Here is a 24,458-nt window from a genome sequence, read left to right as displayed (position 1 = left end):
TTAAAGTGCTTAATAAATGCTTAATGCTATATTATAACATAAGTGTTAGTGTGCAAGTATCATAAATGTTGTAAAATAGTAAAATTTGTTCAAGTCAAAGAGAAAAAAATATAAAAATGTCGAAAAATTCATAAAAAATAGTAGAAAAATAAGGAAAAAATATTTAATTAGAGGTATTATGTGATTAATTTCTTGTTATTCATCATCTAAGAAGAATCTTGAGATGATTTGTGGAAGTAATCCGACATAAGTACCAAGTAATAATAAAAATAATAATAATAGCAAAATTTATCTCTAATGTTCTTGTACATATTTCGTCTTTTAATTTTGCTTCATTTAAGTGATTTGTGAGCAAATTTTGTATAAAAATTATTAGACTTAAATAATGATGAAAATGATGACAATTGAAAGCAAAAAATGTGTTATGAAAAACTGAGTGTTTATGCAATTTCATTTATTATTAGGTCTATTTATGAGGGGAATTCTTCTTAATGCTGAGATTTTTAATAAGTGAAGAAGAATGTGATTTGGACAATACGAAGAAAACACCATTAAAATAGTGAAAAACAAAAAATAATGAAAAGTTTTCATTACCCAATTGAATCAACATCAATTTGTGATATCATTTGAATAAGAATTCATCAAATTAAATTTCCTTCTTCATTCATAAGGTAAATTTTTTGCATTTTTATTAAAAATGAGGAATTTGTCTCTCTGTAGCGCATTTTTGTGATCGGCTCACACACTTTGGGTGGGCTTAAAATATTCAACTGGATCATATGTATACTAAGTCGTATTGATTTTTTTTGTTTAAAAACATAAATTGACCAATGTTATTGACTTTTATCTTATCAAAGCTACTCTTTACCCAATTTTACTGGAATTATTTGGCTCAATTGCTATCTATATTGCGCAAAAATTGTCAATAACAATAATTTATTGGCATACCTAGTTCTTTCCTATGAATCATACACAACTTTTATATAGTTTAGAATTATAGAATTAAAATTATTAAGTCAATTTATTATGTCTTATCATATGCAGATGCGCTACAGTTCAGTGCATTTGTCGAATCTTCCGTTCTCAATTTAAATTCCCAGAAAAGAGAAGTTTATTTGCTTCGGCTGATTCACAATATTAATAATAATTTTCTATTGACCTTCCTTTCCTTCTCTTCTTTGAAACGTATTAGCTTCCATATATACATAGTACATTAATTGAATTTTGGAACAACAACAAACAAAACAGCACAAAAAGATGTCTGTAAGTTTTTGAAAAAAATCTCATTTTTAATGTCCTTGAATCTTTTACATATGAATCAATCATCTGTAACAGCTCTTGCTATATGCGAATTTCTTTTAATTGCGCTATTTTTGGGACTCGAGTGATATATTTTGTTTTTTCTTCACCCATACTGTGTATACATTAATATTTCTTTTTAAGAAAGAGAGTGTGGAAAGGAAGTAAGAACGAAATAACTTGGAAATTTTGTGAATCATATGAAATTTATTGTAACAGTTTCTGAAAGAAGCTAATTAAAGAAAAATAAACAACGACAGTGAATGAAAAAAAAGAGCTAACGCTTTGTAGAAACAAAGTAAAGTACAAGCAACGCTAAACATAAATACTGGAGTTCTTATCGAGCGGAACAGCAAGCTAGGAGCTTTCATTTCATTGTCTAATTACCACTCGTCTCTTATTTTTTTTTTCATTTAGTTTTATTTTTATTTTAAAATTGCATGCATTTGAAGCATTTCACGTAACTCTCAATTGGATTATTAGTTGTAAAAGCTTTTTCTAACGCAGTATTAATTAATCATGTTTTTTAATTGAAAATGCGTCATAACTACATGAAGCTCCTCGTTAATCCAAGGATTTATTTTTAAATCCAGTCGTTCAGTAATTCACTTCATTTTATTCCAGTTCATATTATTTTAAATCACAAAAATCCGTTGAAAATGTAAACAAAAATGCATTACGCAGTATATTGATAAATTGAATTTTCCATTAAATTTAATGGATCAAAACATTATTTGTCTATTTCAGGATCTTTATAGTAAAGTAAAAGGACATACAGTTTACAAAAACCAATAAAATTCATCATAATCATAATGGAGAGCGGTGTACGAGCTTTAGATATTATAACATTACTCCAAGAGCGAGTTGCTTTTATTTCTGGTGGACGAGATAGTCGCGGTGGACCGATTGTCAGCTTTCCTTCAACATCCAAGCGTGAAAGAATTAAGCCCGAAGATTTAAAGAAGATAATTAGCTATCTTTTCAATATTCCAAGGTAATTTTTGGCATAAATACATTTATATAATTAAATTTGAATGGATATATAATTTGAGGATGTCTATTTATTTTTTGTAGCAATGAGGCACGTTCATTGGGATTTACAATAATAATAGATATGCGAGGAAATGCAAATACATCAGCAGGTGCCAAAACGGCATTGAAAATATTGCAAGAAAATTTCGGTGACCTTGTACATCAAGTATTGATCATAAAGCCAGATAATTTTTGGCAAAAACAGAGGAGTTCAATCGCAAGCAATAAATATAAATTTGAGGTCACAACCATTTCTATTCAAGCAATTGGAAAAATTATTGATATGTCACAATTGACATCCGATTTCGATGGTTTCTTTCATTACGATCATGCTCAATGGCTTGAATTGCGTCTCGCATTTGAAGATTTTTCGTGGCAAGCAAACGACATTGCCGATCGAATTGAGGATTTTCAGGAAGACCTTCAGCACTTTGATCTTGCCGAAGAAGTGAGCGGTGCTAAACATCAGATAGACAATCATGGTGACATGAAAAGAAAAATACTCAAATTATCGCTGGATGATCTCGAAGGACAAGGACAAAAGTTATTGGGAAAATTAGCCCAATATATGAATAGAATAGATACATCAACACCAAGTAATGCCAGTTCAAATGAACCATCACCAAATTCACCAAATCCAGATGTTAATGATACAATTAATCAGATATTGCAACATTTAGAGTCATCAAGAAACTCACAACAACAATTGCTCAATCTTTGGCAACAAAAGAAAACTAGATTAGATCAATGCTTTCAATTGAGATTATTTGAACAAGATTGTGAAAAGATGTTTGAATGGATAATGCACAATCGTGATGTATTTCAACAGAATTATATGGACATAGGCGTTAATCACATAACTGCTAAAAATCTCCAAGAAGATCATAATCGATTTGCTGTTACTACCATGACTGTTAGTGTTAATATTGGAAGAATCTTAAATGTAGCCGGTCGTTTAGTTGAAACTAATCATTATGCATCACAGCATATAAGAACGCTTGCTTCGCGTCTAGATAAAACATGGAAAGAGTTTACAAATAGATTAGACGAAAGAACTGCTGTTTTAAATCTTAGTGTAATTTTTCATCATAAAGCCGAACAGTATGCCGAAAGTGTTTTATCATGGTCAGCAGCTGTCGAAGCTTCAATTCCAAATCCATCAGATGCAGAAAATTTAGAGACTGCAATTAGAACCCACCAATCTTTATATGAAGCCATGTGTCATGCTTATACAGAAGTCCATTCAACTAGTAAAAAGTTATTGTATCAATTAGATCATCTTGTTCAAGTTTGTAATCAACCAGCATCATCTAGCATTAACGGAAACACCAGAAAAAATGTAAGTACCTCCGACCGACCTTAACATAAAAAAGGTCAAATACATTTTATAGACGATGTAACATTGTAATTTTAAACATATTTACAGGAAAATGTAAAGTATAACAACAATCCAGCAGCAGATTATAGCGAAGGAGCAACACATGTCTTGAACCTAATTCATCAAATTTTATCTCATCATCGAGGTATGTATATTTTATCATGTTAACAATTTTATTGGGTATGTTTAACACTGTATTTATTTATGTACGATAAATATGTAGCATTGGAAGAGAAATGGCATAATGGAAAATTGAGATTACATCAAAAATTAGCACTACGTTTATTTCAAGAGGATGTGAAGCAAGTTTTGGATTGGCTCCAAAATCACGGTGACGTTTTCCTTCGAAAGAATAAAGGTATAGGAAGGAATTTACAGAAAGCACGCATTTATCAAACAAGTCATGAGCATTTTGAGAACGTAGCACAGAACACGTATCGTAATGCTGAGAAGCTTTTAGCAGCAGCACACGAATTAGCACAGTCAGGAGAAGTAGCACCAGCCGAAATTCATTCTGTCGTATGTAATTTAGAGAAGCATGTATCGTCTTTTGCGGAACGTGTGGAACAACGTCGTCGACGTTTAGATTTAGCCGTCTTATTTTACACAAATGAAAAGGATATTCAAGCATTTGTAGACCAACTTCGTGATGAAGTTTCCAATGATGAAGTATTAAATTTATCGAGTAAGGATTTAATCGAAACAGAGAGATTATTAGAACAATGTAAGGAACAAGAAGATAATACAATACAAACATGTATGCAGGCACAAGCGCAAGCGGAAGCATTAATTCAGGAATTGAGAGCCTTAAAGGAACCCGAAGATGACTCAACAGGTTCGATATCAGCAGTACAAAATGCATTAGAAAGATTAACAAAGAATCGCGAGGAAATGGAATCATTGTGGCAGACTCGCAAGATGAGAATTGATTTTTATTTGAGATTGAAAATATTCGAACGTGATGCTTTAGAAGTATCATCACAGCTTGAAATGTGGGCCGAAGAATTGCAGCACATTGAAGCAACACGCAGCTACCAAATTGCGGAGCAATCTCTACGTTTACACAATGAAAGTGTTAGCCAAATGCAGAGTACTGTTTATCAAATTTTACAACAAGGCCAAGAACTCAGTCAGCTATTTGAAAACTGTGGATTTATTATTATGGCTGATACCAGTCACACAGCATCAACAAAAGTCCAATATTTACTTGAATTTCTTCATGAACGTGAGTTAGATTTAGAGGATATGGCAGAAGCTAAACGTATAAAATTGGAACAAACTATTCAACTATGTCACTTCCAAAATGATGCCAATCAAGTTATCTCATGGATTCGTAATGGAGAGGCCATGTTATTTGCCAATTTTGCTATTCCAAATAGTTACCAAGATGCTGAACTCTTTATGAAGGAACACGAACAATTTCAAGTCGCTATCGAACGAACTCATACGGCAGCTGTACAAGTCAAATATCGAGCTGATGCATTAACAAATGCAAATCATTATGATCCACAAGCAATTGCTGAAATAGCTGATGATGTCACCAAGAAATGGCAACAATTAGTCACGAGTGCTGAGGATCGACACAAGTTGATGAAATCTGGAATGAACTTTTTTAAAACTGCTGAACAAGTTTGTTCCGTATTAGACAGCTTAGAGAAGGAATATAAGCGTGAAGAAGGTAATTGTTTCTATTTATAAATTATTATACTTAGTGCTATAGTCTGTATGAATGTCTAATAGATTGGTGTGCTGGAGGCGGAAGTTCAGAAAAAGCTCAAATAATCGTGCAGTTAATCTCAAAGCATCAAGAACAAAAGGAAGCATTTTTAAAAGCTTGTACATTAGCAAGACGAACAGCAGAAACGTTTCTAAAGTTTATTAGTCGTGCATATCAGTTCTACAATATTCAATCGCCAGGAACAAGTGAAGCTCGTGTCAAATCGATTTTAGACAACTTGTTGTCACAAGAAAATCATGTTTTAGAATATTGGACACAACGAAAGAAAGCTTTTGATCAATGTCAACAGTTTGTTTTGTTTGAGGTATGTTGGGGATGACAAAAAGCTTGTTTGATTTTAAGGAATTAATAATTTTTTTTGTATGCACACACAGAAATCAGCAAAACAAGCAATCGAATGGATTCATGATACTGGTGAGGCCTATTTGTCATCCAGAGCATCTAAAATTTGCAATAACAACGAAGAGAGGGAGGTTCTACTGAAGGAACATAATGAATTTAAAGGTAAGATTAGCTATACTATACATTTTGATGACCTAAAAAATACGTTCTTTAACGGATAAAAATTATTTGAATTATAACGGACAAAAAATATTTGAATTTTGGACAGAAAATTGATGTCACCTTGCGTGACTTGTTTACATTTTGTGAAATGAAAACTTAATTATATTTAAATGTTGTGTTCTGCTTAGTTATAAGTGATTTAAAGTTAGATATCATAAATAATGATTGATCAAGCATCGACAATTGTAAAAAAGAATATGTTAGACATTAATTTGTGAATTTAAAAGTGACAAAAGAATAGCAAAATTCTTGGAACATTGAAAAACTTTAAATTTAATTAATTTAGTGCCTGTTTAGTAGTTAAACGAGATTGTTCATATAAATCATTAGAAACATTTAAGTTATCAAGTATGAAATCACCAAGAAAAACAAATTGCTTCCCAAATTTATGTCCAAAGCTTAAATTTAAAAGTATGAAAACTTTATTGTCCATAAATAGCTGTTAATTTACCTACCTACTTAAAATATCTACTGCCAGTTCCGTGATCAATCCAAAAACAACTTCAGATTGATTATAATTCTATGACTAATTTTTTAATCTCGGGATTTATTTTGAATCTTCGGATTTATTTATCAAGTTTTAAATCATTATGATGAAGATAACGTCTGAAATGTATTACAATATCTATGTTATGTGTGCGTACATTACATTATAAAATTGTAGTACATTTAGATTATTTTTGATGTAGATGTTACATCGATAACTAATTTTTGACAAAAATTCCACAGGAACGGCAAAAGAGACACGAGAAAGAGTGAAATTGTTGATACAATTAGCAGATTCGCTGGTAGACAAAGGTCATGCTCATGCCATTTCAATTAAGCAATGGGTTGCAACTGTCGATAATCGATACAAAGATTTCAGCAATCGAATGGAAATGTATCGAACAAATTTAGAGAAATCTCTTGGCCTATTAACAATCTCAGACGAAGATTCAACATCACCAAACTCATTAAAATCATCATCAGCATCATCTCATCCTGAATATCGTCACTCAGATCCATCATTAGAAAATAAATTAAATGTCGTATCCAAAGAAATATCCGAAGAGAAGCGCAAGTGGGCAAGAAAGAAAGAATTTATAATGGCTGAACTTTTGCAAACCGAAAGAACTTATGTGAAGGATCTGGAAACATGTATAGAAACATTTTTGAAAGATATGAGAAGCGGTGCAAACGTGCCAAAGAAATTAGTAGGCAAAGATAGCCTTGTATTTGGTAATATTGAGGATATTTACCAATTTCATAAGCAAATATTTTTAAGAGAGTTGGAAAAGTATCAAACAATTCCTGAAGATGTGGGACATTGCTTCGTAACATGGGCAGCAAAATTTGATATGTATGTATTTTATTGTCAAAATAAGCCAGCATCGAATGATTTTGTTGTTCAAAACGGCGGAACATATTTCGAGGAGATTCAACAAAAATATAAAATTGAGCATTCATTACCAGCATATTTGATTAAACCCGTTCAAAGAATTACCAAATATCAATTGCTATTAAAAGATCTTCAATCGTGTTGTGATGAGGGACAGGGTGAAATTAAAGATGGTCTAGAAGTTTGTATGAACATTCCAAAAAAAGCAAATGACGCAATGCATTTATCATTATTAGAGTCTTGTGATATTCCTATAAGCTCTCTTGGTGACGTAGTTCTGCAGGTAAGATTTCCATTTCCATTTACTTCCTATTGCGCACTATTCATGCAACTACGTCTTCGATAGTATGACCAATAGATTGCAGTTGCATGAAATGCTAATAAGTGACGTCATATCTTATTTCATATTCAATTTTCTTCTCTCATCCACAAACCAATAGGATACATTTTCGACATGGGACAATAAACAAATTATAAGAAAAGGACGCGACCGTCATGTCTTCCTATTTGATTTGTATTTGCTTTTTTCAAAAGAAGTAAAGGATACAAATGGCGTTGTAAAATATGTTTATAAAAACAAAGTAATGACATCTGAGTTAGGTGTTACTGAACATATAGAAGGTGATGAGTGTAAAATTGCTGTATGGACTGGACGGGCACCGATGATGTCAGATTTTAGAATTGTATTAAAAGCAAATAGTCTTGAGACAAAGCAAACATGGGTGAAACGTCTACGTGAAGTTATTCAAGAAACCTATTTTTCGGGAACGTCTTTCGCGCTTCTCAAATCGCCTGGAAAAATGACAAATAATAAAAATAGTAATAACAATAATAATAATAATAATAATAATTTATCAACATCACAACGATTATCGAAAGATATCGACGAGCAAGCTATTAACAATGCAGAACATGATCCTGACGGAAGTTCATTGGCAAGCTTTGGTTCTGGAAACACAACAGATAGTGAAAAGGTAAGTGAAAATTTAATGATTTATTATCTATTTATTTTATCTCGACGGGAATTAAAGTATTAATATTAATGAACTTTAATGACACTGAAATCTATTTTACGATCTTTGAACGTGAGCCAAGGATGCATCGAAATAAAGTGTGTTTGTAAATTAAATGGAATCAATCAAAGCGACGAGACACAGATGTGTCATATGTGCAAATTGTTTCTCATAAATATGCGAATCATACTCGAGAATCTTGTTTGTTATAGATCTCTTAGTGATATTCAAAGGAACAAGAATTAAATTTATTTTATAACGGATAAAATTCAAATTCAACGAAAAAAATTCCAATTTTTAACGAAATTGTTTGTCACCTTTTCAAATTCCAAAAAGTCGTTAAAATACAATTTTCATTTATTTCCGTTCAACGCGTACAAATGTGATGATTTTTTGATAAATTTGTCCCATTGAAGAAATATTCGTTCCTCTTCTTCACTCGCTCTTCTTTCACACTACGATATTTCACTTATGAGTGTTATTTTTGGCATTCAGTATATATTCATTTTAAATTGTGCGTAACTAGACGAATGGGTTATTTATAAATAAATCTATTTATGTTGTAAAAGATTTTTTTCAAGTTTAATTATTGTGCAAAAAAAAAAAACAGAATTAACAGGAGAAGAAAAGAAAAGAAATAAGCAAACGGAATCTCTCAAAATATTTTCATTTAAATTTTCATCTCCGCGTATTGGGAATGATAAGCTCTCAACACATAGTAAAGTAGTATTGAAGTCGCAGCTACTGTTTTGTGTGAAAGATTTGAGCGCATTTTTCATGGTCAGATCAATAAAAATTATTTTTGAAGATGAATAAGAAAGCAACAGATTGAAAATATGGGAATGGAATAAGTTGTAAATTTGATACGAAAATAACGGCTTTGTAAAATTCAAATTTTATCGTTAAATTTATTTTTGAACTTTAAAAACAGTACAAATGTTTTGAAGTTCAAAACCGTACAAATAATTTTAAAATCATGAAAGCTTGCAAATTATGGCTGAAAACATTATCAATGATACTTCAAAACCCTACAATTCCAAACATTCAAATATTTGTAAGGTTCTCAATTTTTTTAAATTGAGAACTTTAAAGACGGCTTATCTCGCTGTAATTCAATATAGACAGTCAGTCAAAGTGTTCAAATAGTTGTGTCTAATTTTCTCCAAAGCAATAAACACATTTTAAAAAATGTATTAAAATTACTATAACGATGTTAATGAAAGAACAAGATAGATGTGTAGATATTATAATCATAACATAAATTAGATACTGGATTAAGGCTGTCAATGGTATTTAAAATTTAATAATAATAACAAAACCAGAAAAGCCATTAATTGAGTAAGGGTTGGAGATATTTCCATCGGAAAATGATACTCATATTTTTTTATGATCAGGAAAAAAAAAAGCTTTTTCGATAACGAGCGCATGCGGATGAAAGTGGAGAATAAAAAAAACTTGGAAGTCTAAAAATATTGTGGGCGCAAAAAAAAATTTGTTCGTAAAGTTGTTACAGCAATTCCTGTTTTTTCAGTTTATTTTGATTAAGACTTGAGAGAAGCTTGAAAAAATATTTCAAAAATTTTAAGTGCTTCACACAGCCACTTAGTGTGCTGATCGTAAGAAAAGAAATCGTAAAAAAAAATTTGAGATAATTTTTTTTTTTTGCTTTTTCGGTGTCCCTACACAATCAGTGTAATATTGTCTGTTATCGTACAAGACTACATATTTGACGAAAAGTTTTTCCCTCTCCTGTGACTGTATTGGTGAAAAGTTTTTTTTTTTGCGAGAGAGAGAAATTGAGAGTCACAGACACAATCATCATTTGTGCTTTTCGGATATATTGTAAGAAACACGCGCGCTATGATTCGCAAGAAGTCTTTGAATGTAGACGCGAATTTTTGCGCGTAAGAAAATAAAGTGATTTTCACCTTTTTAAAATAAATTCTTTTTTTTTTTTATAATATTCAATTCCTCTTCCAAAATTTTACAAAAATTTAAGGTTTTTAGTGAATGTATTTTAAGACAAAGAAAAGCCAAAAGTTTATATAAATATGATGTTAGTAATATATATAAAAAAGTATATCATTTAACTAATTTGTTTTATATTCTCGTCTATACTAAAATTAATGGTGTGATAAATAACATGATGTTAAATACAATTTTCTACATTTTAAGAGAATAAGAAGTGAAAAATGAAAAAAATATCTCTCAAAAGGCTGAATACTTGTTTTATATATGAAAAAAAATGAAAATGAAATGAAAATAATAATTGTAGAAAAAAAAATATTGCGAGACTCGACGGAAATGAATGCAGCAAAAAAAAATGTAATTTTTTTCTGAAAGACGAATAAAGGAAAAATTTGGTCGGTCAACTTTTTTTTCGTTATGCAAAGGAAAAAAAAAAAAAATTGTGAAGAAAAAGAAAAACAAAAATGTCTGCTATATGCTCAAAAAAAGGTTTTAAATTTATGAAAAGTGTACACAAAAAAAAAACAATTTTTTAAAGGTCAAATAGAAATGTTCAGTTCTAGTCGGTGAAAATGAAAAATTATTATATTATTTGAAATCATCATGGATGCCATTACCTTTCACTTTCTCAATAACATCCCTATTTCCTACATGTAGTCATGTCTTAAATTTCCTTTTTTTTTTCTTCTTTCCATTTCTCCGTCGAGCTGTACGGAGCAGCATATGACGTGAAAAAATTATTAGTGAAATTTGATATTTAATTTGAAGGTGTTAAAATGACTGACTTGGACTAGCTTGATGTGTGTTGTTTTTTCATATATATCGTGAAAATATAGAGGACATTTGACTATGTTTGTCAATTTTTAAGTGAATACGACCTACATTCACGCAATTTTTTTTGATCTGAAATGTGATGACATTTGGTAAAGTCATTCGGGTAATTGAGGACAGTACTTTGAAAAGTCAAGCAGATGGGCAGATCTATTTTGATTGTTTCAACTTTTGAGAATTTTTATTTTAAATATTTCTATTTTGGGGTATAGATGCGATTTACATTATTACTGTCTGATCGTATGTCTGCTGATTGAATTTTCACATAGTTAGTGCCAGTTATAGCTTTTATCGAAGTTTGCAAATGGACATAAATTATGAATTCTATATAGAATCTCGAATTTTGAGCGATTTTTGATGCGGCTATAGCTTAGATCAGTTAAGCCCAACCTTTATCAAGCCGGTCCAAACATTCTCGTACGAAACAATTCGGCAAATTTCATTTTCGCCGTCAAAAACACTTATCATGGTGTCGTCAACGTCACTGTGACGTTTTGTCGCCAACACGTGACGTAGCGACATTGTTGTGTCACTCGGGATTAAGTATAGATTTTTATCTGCTGCATTTCATGAATTTTGTATGACTCAAGTAACTATGTCTATAACTATGTTAACTACTGCTCTACAGCACACAGTCTGACTTGAGTTATAGACTAAATGTCTGATATATGCCATAATTCATCCTCAATTGCATCACGAGAGTAATTTGACTAAAATTGCACAATATTTTAATTCAGGGACATGCTTGTTAAAGTTCGTTCACATATGACGTCATTTTAGGGAAGTTCAGTGGGTAGTTACGATCAAGTTATATGATTCTTGAACCAATAACAGCAAGTAAATTGAACAATGAATTGGTCCAAGGACGTACAACACAATAACTTAAATTATTAGCTTGATGACCATACACAATACACAGCAATTGAGTTTTAAAACTGTCGATGACTGACTTTATCTCTCCCCTCGTTTGGACACAAATTAATTAAAAATAATATTTCTTGTGATTATTTTAATAGCCTTCTTTCATTCAAGAGCCATTTAAATCGTAAATTGGCGATGGTTCAATAAAAAAAAAAATTACAATTTAGTTCTTTTTTGTCTCAGTCTAATTGATGAACTGATGTTTTATTCTGAGTCAGAAAAGCACAATAAGAAGAAGATGAAATGAATTTTTTTTTTCGGCATCTTTATAATCATTGTTGAAGAAAATTGACAGGAGATTGTATATATGGAGAAAAAAAATTCAAGGAGTGCCAACTAAGACTATTTTTAATTGGAGCATTTTGTGAGGCCTAACATAAGTAAAAGTTTTGCTTATTTTTGATGATTATCAAGGTGATTTGAGGCATACGTGCTCATTGAAACTTATCATGATTTTTGACAATATTGCCTTGTAAGTCTGAATTTGCTAGAATTTAGTAAGAATAATTCCGATGAATTTTTTGATGCTTGACGTAATGGATAGATGATAAATATTGTGAAATTAGGGCTTGATTTACATGATTTTTTGGAATGTGACTTTCCGTCTTGATTCCTATCATTTTAGACTCATCATGTACATATGTGTTTATTGACATTCAATGTGTCATGTTTGATTCTGACTAAGCCATAAACAGTGGTAAACAAGCTGATAAGATTAGGCTGAGCAAGTTTAAGACAAAGACCTATCGAGACTCGATAGTAAGGTTTTCCGAAATCTCGGTCTCGGTCGACAAATTTAATCCCGAGACTGAGAGTACCAGGGATAGATAAAGGATAGAATAAAGATTAGGGTCCGTCGATGACGAAAAGGTACTGCGATCTACAATCTGTTGTACCGTCTCTGAATGTCATTTAATGGATTATCATTTAAAGGACTGCCAGAGAAGTCCAGTTTCGTTCTCAGCATCGGAAACCTTTACTCAATAGATAATCAATAGCCTACGAATCATAAAGGAAATAGTCAAGGATCGGATATATTCACGATGACAAACAATTTTTCAATCATATTCACACCAATTGGAATTATTTCATAGAATTTGTAATCTTAGTCATTCTGTAAACTACAACGATATAGCTGATATGATTAAGTTATATGGTGATTCCAGTGATGATTTCATAGTTTGTGTGCGTATAATTCATATATTGTCATTAAAAAATAGAACAAATATTTCAGTACAGTTTTAAAATGGGTAGTAGCAAATACGGTTGTTTAAAATTTAAGGATGTAATAAAGATGCCAAAGTTAAATAAGCACTGGAAGTTTATAGCACTTCACATTCACGCTCTTAAATTCATGGTATGTTAAAAGTTCATTATCAGTAAAGTTATAGTAATTTGGCTTTTAAGCTCCTTCATTGGCTGATAGTATAAGTCAAAATTGGTTCATGACCTGACTTGCATCAAGTCTATTGTTGAGTTATCGTCAATATCTTCATTTAATTTGCTGAATGTAGAGATGAACTGTGACTTATGGCTTTTCTTAGATTGTACCTGAAGTTGGTTCAATTGATGGCTACTTAATTGCCAATATTGAGTCTATCTGGCAGCTTATAAATTCATTGATGGAAGAATCCGATCCATGAATCTGTAGATTCATAGATGACAGGGATATTAGAGTAAAATTGACATTTAAATGATCTAAATGTTCAGAGACAAGATAGCTTTATAGTTGAGTAATTGTGAAATTCGTCTATAAAATGATGGATGAAGATTAGAAATTAAAGCTGAAATTGGGCATTTTTATGACAAAATACAATGATTCATATTCTCAGTTATACGCAGGATTCATGATCCAATTTCATAATTTTATAATTGTGACTGAAAAAGCCTCAGTTGTAGGAATTCCAAAAGTCTCAGTATCGATGGATTTTCGAGAAACCGTGTCTAAGTGCAATGATCCCTCTTACCTACACGGGACGTTATTGCCGCGTTTAGGGAACGTCTGTAGACTGCTCTATCTTTCGATAGCTTCTGCCAGTCCTGGTTATTGAGAACTCAAGCGTCCTTATCAACACATCCAATCCAGGAACTTTTCGGTTGTCCACAAAGTCTGCAAGAACCCTTTTAGATCCCTTTAGTTACTTTTATAACCAAAACTTACCTTTAACCACCAAGTCATAATCACCTAGAAACCATAATTTGCAAGCCATGTCCTTCATACTTTCAAGTACTACTTTATGCATACATGCTTCACTGATTTGAAATCAATGAACTTTTCCAAGGCTGGAAAGTAACTGATAATGGAAAAATTATGCTGGTAGAACCAGCAGTGGAACCGCAATGACCTTTTTAAAGCAAATTTTGCTTGCCATTTTCAGCCAACATAACATGTTAGTTTTTTGCTATTTTCCAGACCTGACCTTTGAAAAAATAACTTTTTTTTTTGTTTTTTTAAAAATTCCAAGACGATGAGATAAATTTTTCACTTATAAATAACCACATCCAGCTATAGAAATGAAAATTATCTTTTTTGAGAATTCTTATGAGTATAGGTCAATATGTTGAGCTGTTCCACTATCAATAAGTTATTCAAAAATCAAAAAAATCAACTCAAAAACATTCAAGGACTTTTAAAGACTCATGAAAAAATGATTACTGGAATCATTTTCGATTGGAGCTATAAATAACTTAGTTTGACTAAATACTGTTAAGGCAAGGGTTGAGGAAAAATTTGAGTGGTTCAAAATTGGGGATATCGAAAATTATGGAAGATTCACATTTTTATTAGTATGGAAAATGATTGGCCTGTATTGAATTTTTAATCAATATTACTATCCTTGTTCTTTTATGGAAATCTAGCGCAGTACACAGTTTGGATTATAATGCTTTACACTCATATCAAACGGGGCTTTTGGGGTCAAATCCCTTGTAACTCTTCAAAAATTGTCAATTCCCTTTCAATTTTCGACGGTCCATACAAAAAGTGCTAAAAATCGTTCCCTCAGAACTACGTTACTTGTTAAATGTGGAAGGATTTGAATGTGCTCTATTTTAATATTTTGTAACAAATGAACTTAAGAAGGGAATCGTAAACTTCTATCATAAAATACAGAGTAGTCCAAACTGTGTGCCACGACACATTAGTGTGACAAGGAAATTTTGTGAAAATGTCATAAAACGCATGTCGTTTGTGGTTTCGATTGTGGCCGAGCACTACATTGGCACAAACAAGTTTGGACTACATTGGAATATTCTATAGTTGATGGATTTAGAGAGCGAGTCCTAATATTGCAATATAGAATTTAGTGTTGTCCAAACTATGTATCGCGACACACTATTGTGGTCCAAGTTGTATGACGCGACACATTGGTATGATATCGAAATATTTTAGAAATTCCATGGACCACATGTCTGTTGTGTGGTTTTGATTGTCGCATACCATTTAGGTGTGTCGCACCACAAAAAAATCTTGGACCACACTGACATAATGTCATTATCACGTGAATGGGTTGACAAATTACAAAAAAATACCGCCAAAGTAAAGACAAAAGACATTTTTTTCCGATGTATTCGCGCCTTGAAAACAAGAGAGAAAAAAAAAAAAATCAATGAAAAATCTTATTTTACACCATTGTCCATTATTTAGATATACATTATTATTATTATTTGTTCACACATGTCCGTAAATTTGAGTTGTGAGCGAGATAGATGAGTAGTGGTTTGTGCTCATCACAGGGTATTAGACGTAAAATTTAAACAACATTGTAATATTTTTCATGATTAGTAATTAAAATTCAGCCAGTGAGTGGTAATTTTTTAAATAAATATGAAAAAAAAAATGAGAGAGAAAAATAGTTAATGAGGTGGAAATTATGTACTGATTAGTGAAATTATTGGACATAATAAATGTGTGAAATCGATAAAAAGCAGATTATTATTAGAATCAATTTCTTTTATAGTGACTCACATGATTTATTTGTTAATTTTAATATCCATAATTGTTCTTGTATCTTTAATTTAGAGATTTAATCAAATAAATAATGATAGTAAGGCATAGAAGAAAAAGTGTCAAATTTACAATGAAAGCTTTAAAACGTTATCCTGACTTTAAATAATCTTTTATCATCACATAGAATTAATAATAATAATTACTAATTTGTTATGTTGAATGCGTGAGTGAAAAGCATTAAAAAAATACACACACAAATAAAAAAAGTTATCCAGAACAACATAAATTATTAAAAAATGGATCTTCTGACTATGAAAAGTAATAAGGGTGGACGAAAAATTTCACTTCCATGGTTCCGTCAACAAAGCGTTCAACAATCGCATGCTGCTTTATCACGACAGCATACAATCGATACTCCTGGCTCATTTAGATCTTATGTAGGATCGAAGAAACTACAGGTTAATTTTTAGATATCGGTGTCATTAATGTTTCAATTATGGTGGTTGGCTGAATCGTCTGCCTTTTATTATTCGCATTTTTATATTATATTATTAGATTCTTATATTGTCTATGTGTTATTCATTTTCATTTCTTATCGTACCTACTCATTATTTTATGATCTGAACTTGTTTTTGGGGATTGTTTGGAGATTTGCTGAAATAACGGTCATTTTAGATTTGAATTTTATGATTCAATATGGGAAAATTTGAATTTCAAATGGCCGTTATTTAGGAAATTTGAAGAAAAAACTGTCATTTAAGAAATGAATTTTATGATTTTATTGGGTTAGAAATTTGAATTTTAAATGACCGTTATGAGAAAAATTTGTAAAAAACGGTCATTTAGGAATTAATTTGAATTTTAAATGACCGTTATTAACAAAAATTCAATTTTTCCAGCAAAATCAAAAACATTCAATCCTCTAATAACTTTATAAATTAAAATTTATCAACACTATGTGAATATAGATATCATTTTGTATTCTAATTTACCTACAAATACAATATTATGATTTTTGTCATAACATGTGCTTATCATTTGTATTGTCTGTGTGTAAATACCGTATATTATCATTAATTTGTCGTATTTGCTAATTTCTTAAATTCCGATATAGACTAACTCACTTATTTTATGAATTTATTTCTATAACTAAGTTTCCAAATTTTGCTAAATTTTGCATTGCTTTTTTCAGACTGGTGGAGTAGAAATGACATGGGTCATTTCTGATTATGTGGCAGCGCAAGGCAGTGCGGAGTTGAGCGTTCAAAAAGGACAGCAAGTTGAAGTGATCGATACAAATTGTTTGGGTGCTCCTGATTATTGTCTAGTTCGCCTAACTAATTCATCATCAAATAATAATAATAATAATTTATCAACAACTTCCTTAAGCTCATCATCAACACAAGAACAAATTGTACAGGAAGGTTTAGTGCCATCATCCATTCTCAAACCGCCACCAACTCAAATGAAAAATAGACGGACAGCTGATGGTGATGAAGGTTAGTGTTTTACTAAGTGCACTTTTGAGGGATGATTTTGGGATATATTGTGCTGCTTTTGGCTGGCTGACTGTGCATTATGTTTTCATCGTCAAATTATTGGCTTTCAACGATCATTTTTATATTTGAAATAAGTCTAGTCGTTAAGTTCAATTCTGTTCAGTTCATTTGAATTTTGGAAATTCGTTAAATATTTAAATTAGATAAAGTCGTTAAAAGAAATTTGTCACTAACAAAAATTGCTTAATTTGAAATAAGCAAGCGCCATAGCAATTCACGCGAGGATAAAATTTTTTTTGTCATTTCACTTCTCAAATGTCACGGTTTTAAATATTCATTACATTGACAAATTGCGACTAAGTGAATTTTCTTCAATTGCTTTTCAATTATCGTTCCTTATTCAGTTCATTTGTTTGGTAGACATCAATGTCCACAAAAATAAGTCTTTATACTTTCATGTGTCGTGCTTTTAACACTCAAACAGACAGACTGTTTGCTAAATAAATATTTTACTTTTACGCCTATTATTTACATCAAAATGGGTAAGGAAAATAATTCCACACGACATTACTAATAGTCTATTACTCATCTTTTTGAGTTTATGAATTTATGTGCATTCACACTTAAGTGTTTATCGTTTATATTCATTTCCTTTTTGCTCATCAAACGCTTAGAAGTAACGTTACTTATCAAAAAATTTGAATTAATATTTATGTAAGGCAAATATTTATCGCTATAAAAACAGTCAATACTGTAAATGTGGGCATTGTGTTGGAAAGCAATAAAATCTAGTAAACCAGTAAAGATCATAAAAAAAGTTGTGTTTTATGCTGCTGCATTGGTTAGTAAATTATGTTCAGAAGTTGTGAAACTATCAAATGATGCACATAAATAATGAATGATTCTTAAAGTCGTGAAATATTGAGTTAGTTAAGATTTATGCGACAAAATTATGTAATTAAGGATAAGCTTTAACTGTTCAGTAATCTCAATTCATTTCAGTTCAGTTCAGTTCAATTCAATCAAATTCGAATTTCAAATATACGTTAAAATTATGTAATTTAGGATAAGCTTTAACTGTTCAGTAATCTGAGTTCTATTCAGTTTATTTCATTTCAATCAAATTCGAATTTCAAAAAAACGTTATAATTATGTAATTAAGGAAAAGTTACAACAGTTTAGCAATCTGAGTTCATTTCTGTTCAGTTCAATCAAAATCCGTTTTGAAAATTCAAATTCCAAAAAGACGTAAAAATTCAAGTTTTAAAAATACGTTAATAAATCAAAATTGTTCAAGGACTTATCAATGAGGAAATCTGAATAAAAAAAACAGCCACAAAAAAATAATAAAATTATCATAATTTTCGTTACAGCCAGTTGATTTATGTAATAAATTTATCTATTTGGAATTATTTTTAGAACCACAAGAAAATGACGGTACAAATCACACATCGCCTGTAAACAAACGAAAGGGATTTAGTGGGTAAGTTGTAAAGATTATCAAAATGTACTAAAAAAAATTTGCATACAATACTATCACTAAAATATACTACATATGTACAGAGAGGTTTTTCGTTGGTTGAAGTAAGCTCCAATTTCCACAATTTTAATTCAGTCATGGTCTAGTCGTGCACTAAGCTTGTTAGATTTTTCGGTTAGAGTTTCCACAATATATATACATATTATTATAAATTTGTGAGGAATTTGTTTAAATTAAGACTTGTTAAAAGTAATTTAGCTGTAAAAAAAGTAAACAGCAGCAAATAAGTGAAATACGATAGACATTGACAGAGAAAGAGACATTTAAGGCATGTTATTGAATTTTATTTTTTTTAAATAAAAAAAATGATAAAGAGTAAATTTTTTTATGTATGAAACATTTATCATACTTTAAGTCTTATCAACTCTTGAATGATAAGATTAGGAAAATACATTTGCCATAGATTTTCGTATGTATGAAAATTTACTATTTGTATATTTTTAATATGTGAACGAGTGACAAGTTTATATAAGTTGAGATTAAATCAATCAAAAAAGTATAATATTAAGCGTAATTTAGGCTCTAAAATGGATGAACAAAATGAATTGTCTCAGCATATCACAACGATCATAAAAATGTGAAATGATAAAAAAAATCTCTGTGCTTAATTTTTTTCTATGGATATCATTTGTAATGTATTGTGCCGTATTGTGTGATATTGTGTGAATCATTTCCGAATGATTGTTGTGTTCTGTCTTTGTATAATCTCTAGATTTTTGAACGGTGGAAGACATTGATCTCTGCATTTTGTCTTTAAATCTGTCTAGTCTTATTTAATCCTTTCCGGTGCAATTGTGCGTGGTCAAGGTCAATGATTAAATTTATTAATCCTTAATTTTGTCAAAATGAGATCTAATCTTCCGGAAGTGATTAGTTAAAAAAAATTAACGGTTTTTTTTTTGAAAATTCAGTATTTTCAAAAAAATTGTGTCCGTTATTTTTCAAAAAATTATTGACCGTTATTTTTCAATCTTAAAATTTTGACTCAATTTGAAATTCTATTAATCTCAAAAATATCATCCCTTCATTGGACAATGCGCTCAAATTGATGACCATGTCTAAACAAGTTTCTCCTTGTACAAATGTATCCTTTGCTCTCATTCATGATACAAAGTCCTTTGAAGCTTGTGATTTGAGTCATGTTTTGATAAATAGACTTTTATCCACACACGTGCCTTGTGTGTATATACTCAAAATAAAGGTTTACATTCTGAAAATTTTAATAATCAATTAAAATGCCTTTCTTAACAACTTGAAATAATTGATTTTTTTTTACGGAAACTGCAAATTTTTCACTATTTTGTAGCCTACAATTCCTGAAAATAATTTTTCACATTTTTCCTCTCTCTTTTTTTTTCTATTTGCAGTAAAAAGTGGCTTCCTCAACAGCTCAGAAAACTTTCACATAGCAAGACAGATAAATTGACAGTAGAAAAGCAAGGATTGAAAAAGGAGAAAGTCGACAAAAAGGGAAAGGTAATTAAATAATTGAATTTGATTGTTTCAATGCCGTCAATAAAATTGCAAATGTTGACAACTATGATTGCATTTTATTTATAGCAACAAGAGAAGCAGAAAGAGGAAACGGAAGCCGGCGTGTCTACAGCATCATCATCATTACCAGTCCGATCCACACAATTAACAAATTCTGTACAGAATCAGAATCAGGAAGAAGAAGATGCATTTGAATGTCTCGAGTTACCGCCACCTATGAAGCCAATATCAAAGATTGATGATAATTGTATTCAGTCATCGAATCAATCGTCCGGAAGTAAAGCACTTGATGAGAATGATTTAGCAGAAATTGAACAAATAGTGAAAGAAAAGATGGTGAGATGATATTTTTTTTGTGGATATTCCACTTAAAAATTTACTGTAATTAACATAAATTTTATTTTTGTTTCTTAGGAGAAACACGAAGCAAGTTTAAAACATCCTCAGTCATTATCGCCACAAGTATCAGAGAATGAAGATGTAAGTATTTTTTGTTTAATTCACGTGTGTATCTCTTTCAATACTTATTGACTTTTTAAATATTTACAGAATTGTGCAAATGATGCTACAATTTCAATTGAGGATATTTTAAAGAAGAGAATGTTTGCACTTAAGGAATTAGTAACTACTGAGGAATCGTATGTACAGGATTTATCATTGATTGTTAATGGGTAAGCATCATGAATGAGGGAACTGTAGCTTATAATTTTAAAAGCTACTTGAATTAATCCGAAGGATTAAAAATAAATCCGATGGATTTAAAACAAATTTTAAGCTAACTAATTTAACTAATCATCCACAGCTACATAGCGGAAATAAGGAATCCAAATAGTGACATTCCGATGCCAGAGGACCTTAAAGGTGGAAAGGAACGAATGATATTTGGTAATGTTGAAGCAATTTACGAGTGGCATAGAGAGTAAGTAATTAACATATTTTTCAAGGAGAAGCAGTAAAAATAGTCATTTAAATATTTATTTTTGCAGTACATTCTTAAAAGCACTTCAAAATTGCATACAAAATCCTTCCGAGTTAGCAGCAATTATCAAGCGTAGTGAAAGGAAATTACATATGTATGTTGTCTATTGTCAAAATAAGCCAGTTTCGGAACATATTGTATCAGAACATTTGGGTTACTTTGATGAAATTCGCCAAAAATTAAAGCACAAACTTTTGGTAAGCTTAAAAAAAATTATTTATGGTATTGAGTTTTATGCATCACTAATTAATGTGATATTCATTAAATTTTCAGCTTTGCGATTTGCTCATTAAACCAGTACAAAGAATAATGAAATACGAACTATTGATTAAAGATATTGTTAAGCACACTAGACGAGCTGGAATGATGGAAGACGCAGATGAGTTGGAACGAGCTTTAAATATTATGAAAGTAAGATTAGTAAACCATTTTTATGTAAAATAGCATAGCTTAATCTATTTTTTATGTTCTGTATAGATTGTACCCAAAGCTGCAAATGATATGATGCAAGTAGGACGACTTCAACGATTTGAGGGGAAGATAACTGCACAGGGAAGATTACTGCTATCTGGATCATTATTTTGCGTAGAATGTAATAATGCTGAACGCAATACAAGCTCTATGCAAAAGCCCAAAGAACTTCAAGTTTTCTTGTTTGAACAAAATATCATATTTTCTGATATTGTTGGTAAAAAGACTCAGTTCACAAATCCAACTTATATCTACAAATCACATATACAGGTATGATTTGATTTTTAATTGCTCGGGGAGTGCCAGTGTAGATAAACTAGTGTAGCTATCGATAATACAAACAACTTAAAACAGCTGCTAAATATTTGAAAAATAACGGTCATAAATTATTTAAAAATTTTAACGGCTAAAAAATGTTTAAAATGCAACAAAATTTAAAAAATAACGATTGAAAATTTAATTCTCTTCAAATGATGAAGGACAGCAAGTCCAAAAGTGGCTCCGCATTAAAAACATTTTTAGAAAAATCAATAAAAATCCGGAAAGTTGCCAATTTAAATCACTACAGTCTACACCGTGGCTCCTCATAAATTCTCATGCAAATCTATCCAAATAAAAATTAATAATTTACACTCAATTTAATTCCAGGTTAATAAAATGACTATTCAAGATATCGATGATTCTGGAGGCAAAAGGTTCCTTATTAGTTCAACAGATCCTCAACGATCAAACATAAGCTTCGTTTGTTTAGCACCGACAATTGAGCTTCATAATGAATGGGTGCGAACAATCAATCATCAATTACAGAAGCAATTTGATTTCGTTAACGCGATTAAGAATCCTATTGAGTATATGAAACTAATGGACAGCACAAAAAGTAATTCCTAAGCTGCAATCAATTTGTCACTAGTAATGAAGAAAAAAAAAATTATTACTTTAGAGGGAATGATTTTGTTGCGTTTTTTGTGATATTCACATAGATAATACACACAGTAAGAAAAAAAAATATATAGACACAAAAAGCTCAAGTAGCAGAATTATTGTCACTTTTGTATTAAACAAAAAATTTGCTCTATCTGAATGTGAAAAAAAAAAAACAAATTTAAAAACAGTTTAAAAATGAAAATTATTAATTTGAAAAAAAAAGATAAAAAAATCAAAATTATCCAACATTTCTCTCACAAGTCAGTTAGGAAAAAAAAACTATTAATAATACTATTAATATTCCCGAAGTGATTAAATGTAAAATTATTCCGATAAAAAGGATTATGACATTATATGCTAAAAGCTGAATCAGTTCGTTTCAATCATTTTTTAATTTGCTTAAAAATTATGCGTTTTTAATTAATTTAACTTTTTTCATTTTATCGACAAGTCATTCAAATTCAAAAAACTTTAAATGTCGTGGATGACAAATTTAACGGCTCAAAAAATTTGAATTTCACTAACACAATCAAAAGGATTTTACATTTCAAAATTTTACACATTAAAAATCGACTTAATTTTGTTAAGTTTAAGACACAGCGACTTTATAAAGCTCAAATTAAACTTTTTATGACAATGCCAATGTATTAATTAAGCGAATTAGTTTTTGTAACGTTCAAAAATTTAAATTTTTGAGCGTAATAAAATTTCAAAATTCAAAAATTTAACGACCGTTTGTCATCCATGATTTTAACTCATTACTATTTCATTGCAACAAAAAAAGAATAAGAAGAAGAAAAGAAGTTTAAAGGAAGAAAAAACAACTATTTACAATGTGTTTGTGATATAAAAAATAAAAATAATGAATAAAAAAATAACATAATTATCAAGAGCAGAATTTTTTTTATGTACAGACTTGTGTCCACGCAAGGAGAATCATGAATGAATTTAATTTAGTTTCTTATAATTAATGAGAAGAAAAAAATGATTATAATTTATGTAAATTATGTAGTGCATCAAGAAAAAAAAAAAATAAAAAAATCCAAACAATTCAAATAGTTTGATTGCACAGTTTTTATAATGTCCAAAATTATTTTGATATAAAAAAAAATGCTTAGTCTATCATATTGCATTCATAAACAATGTGAAGAGCATAAAATGTAAAAAAATAAATAAATTAAAATGATTAACTGAAAATTCATTGAATTATGGCTTGTTTTTTTGAAGTTCCGACTCATCGCCTTTCAGTTCGCTTTATAGAGTAGAAAATTGACTTCATGTGTTGATGTATTTACTGCTATTTTCATATTTTCACGATTTTTCACTCATAATTAAGCTTTTTTTAAAATGAAACTTTTTTAACGGATTTTGAAAGTTTGAATTATTTTTTGGACTTGGTGAGCATTGAAAAATTACGCAATTTACACATCACTTACATCAAATGAGTTTATTTTAACGGTAATTGAAAATTTAAATTATT

The 24,458-nt window shown here is 30.3% G+C and overlaps 1 protein-coding gene across 1 annotated transcript; it reads left to right on the top strand.

The window, feature by feature from the left end:
• Positions 1-94: 94 nt before the first annotated feature.
• Positions 95-24,184, top strand: trio (trio Rho guanine nucleotide exchange factor). Its single transcript, XM_070643391.1, has 21 exons — positions 95-257; positions 465-671; positions 2,047-2,293; positions 2,374-3,670; positions 3,758-3,854; positions 3,933-5,387; positions 5,450-5,751; positions 5,822-5,951; positions 6,741-7,672; positions 7,830-8,363; positions 17,264-17,570; positions 18,990-19,053; positions 20,478-20,586; positions 20,671-20,940; positions 21,019-21,084; positions 21,154-21,275; positions 21,407-21,523; positions 21,591-21,780; positions 21,857-21,994; positions 22,061-22,324; positions 22,703-24,184. Exons 3-21 carry the CDS (start codon positions 2,112-2,114, stop codon positions 22,940-22,942), a joined length of 6,816 nt encoding a protein of 2,271 aa, XP_070499492.1. The 5' UTR covers positions 95-257; positions 465-671; positions 2,047-2,111; the 3' UTR covers positions 22,943-24,184.
• Positions 24,185-24,458: the final 274 nt, after the last annotated feature.

This window comes from Chironomus tepperi, unplaced genomic scaffold (genome assembly GCF_022539635.2).
Source record: "Chironomus tepperi strain 1889 unplaced genomic scaffold, CSIRO-AGI_Ctep_v1 contig_309, whole genome shotgun sequence".
In the NCBI taxonomy this organism is placed as follows: Eukaryota; Metazoa; Arthropoda; class Insecta; order Diptera; family Chironomidae; genus Chironomus; species Chironomus tepperi.
This window is presented reverse-complemented; position numbering and strand designations above follow the sequence as displayed.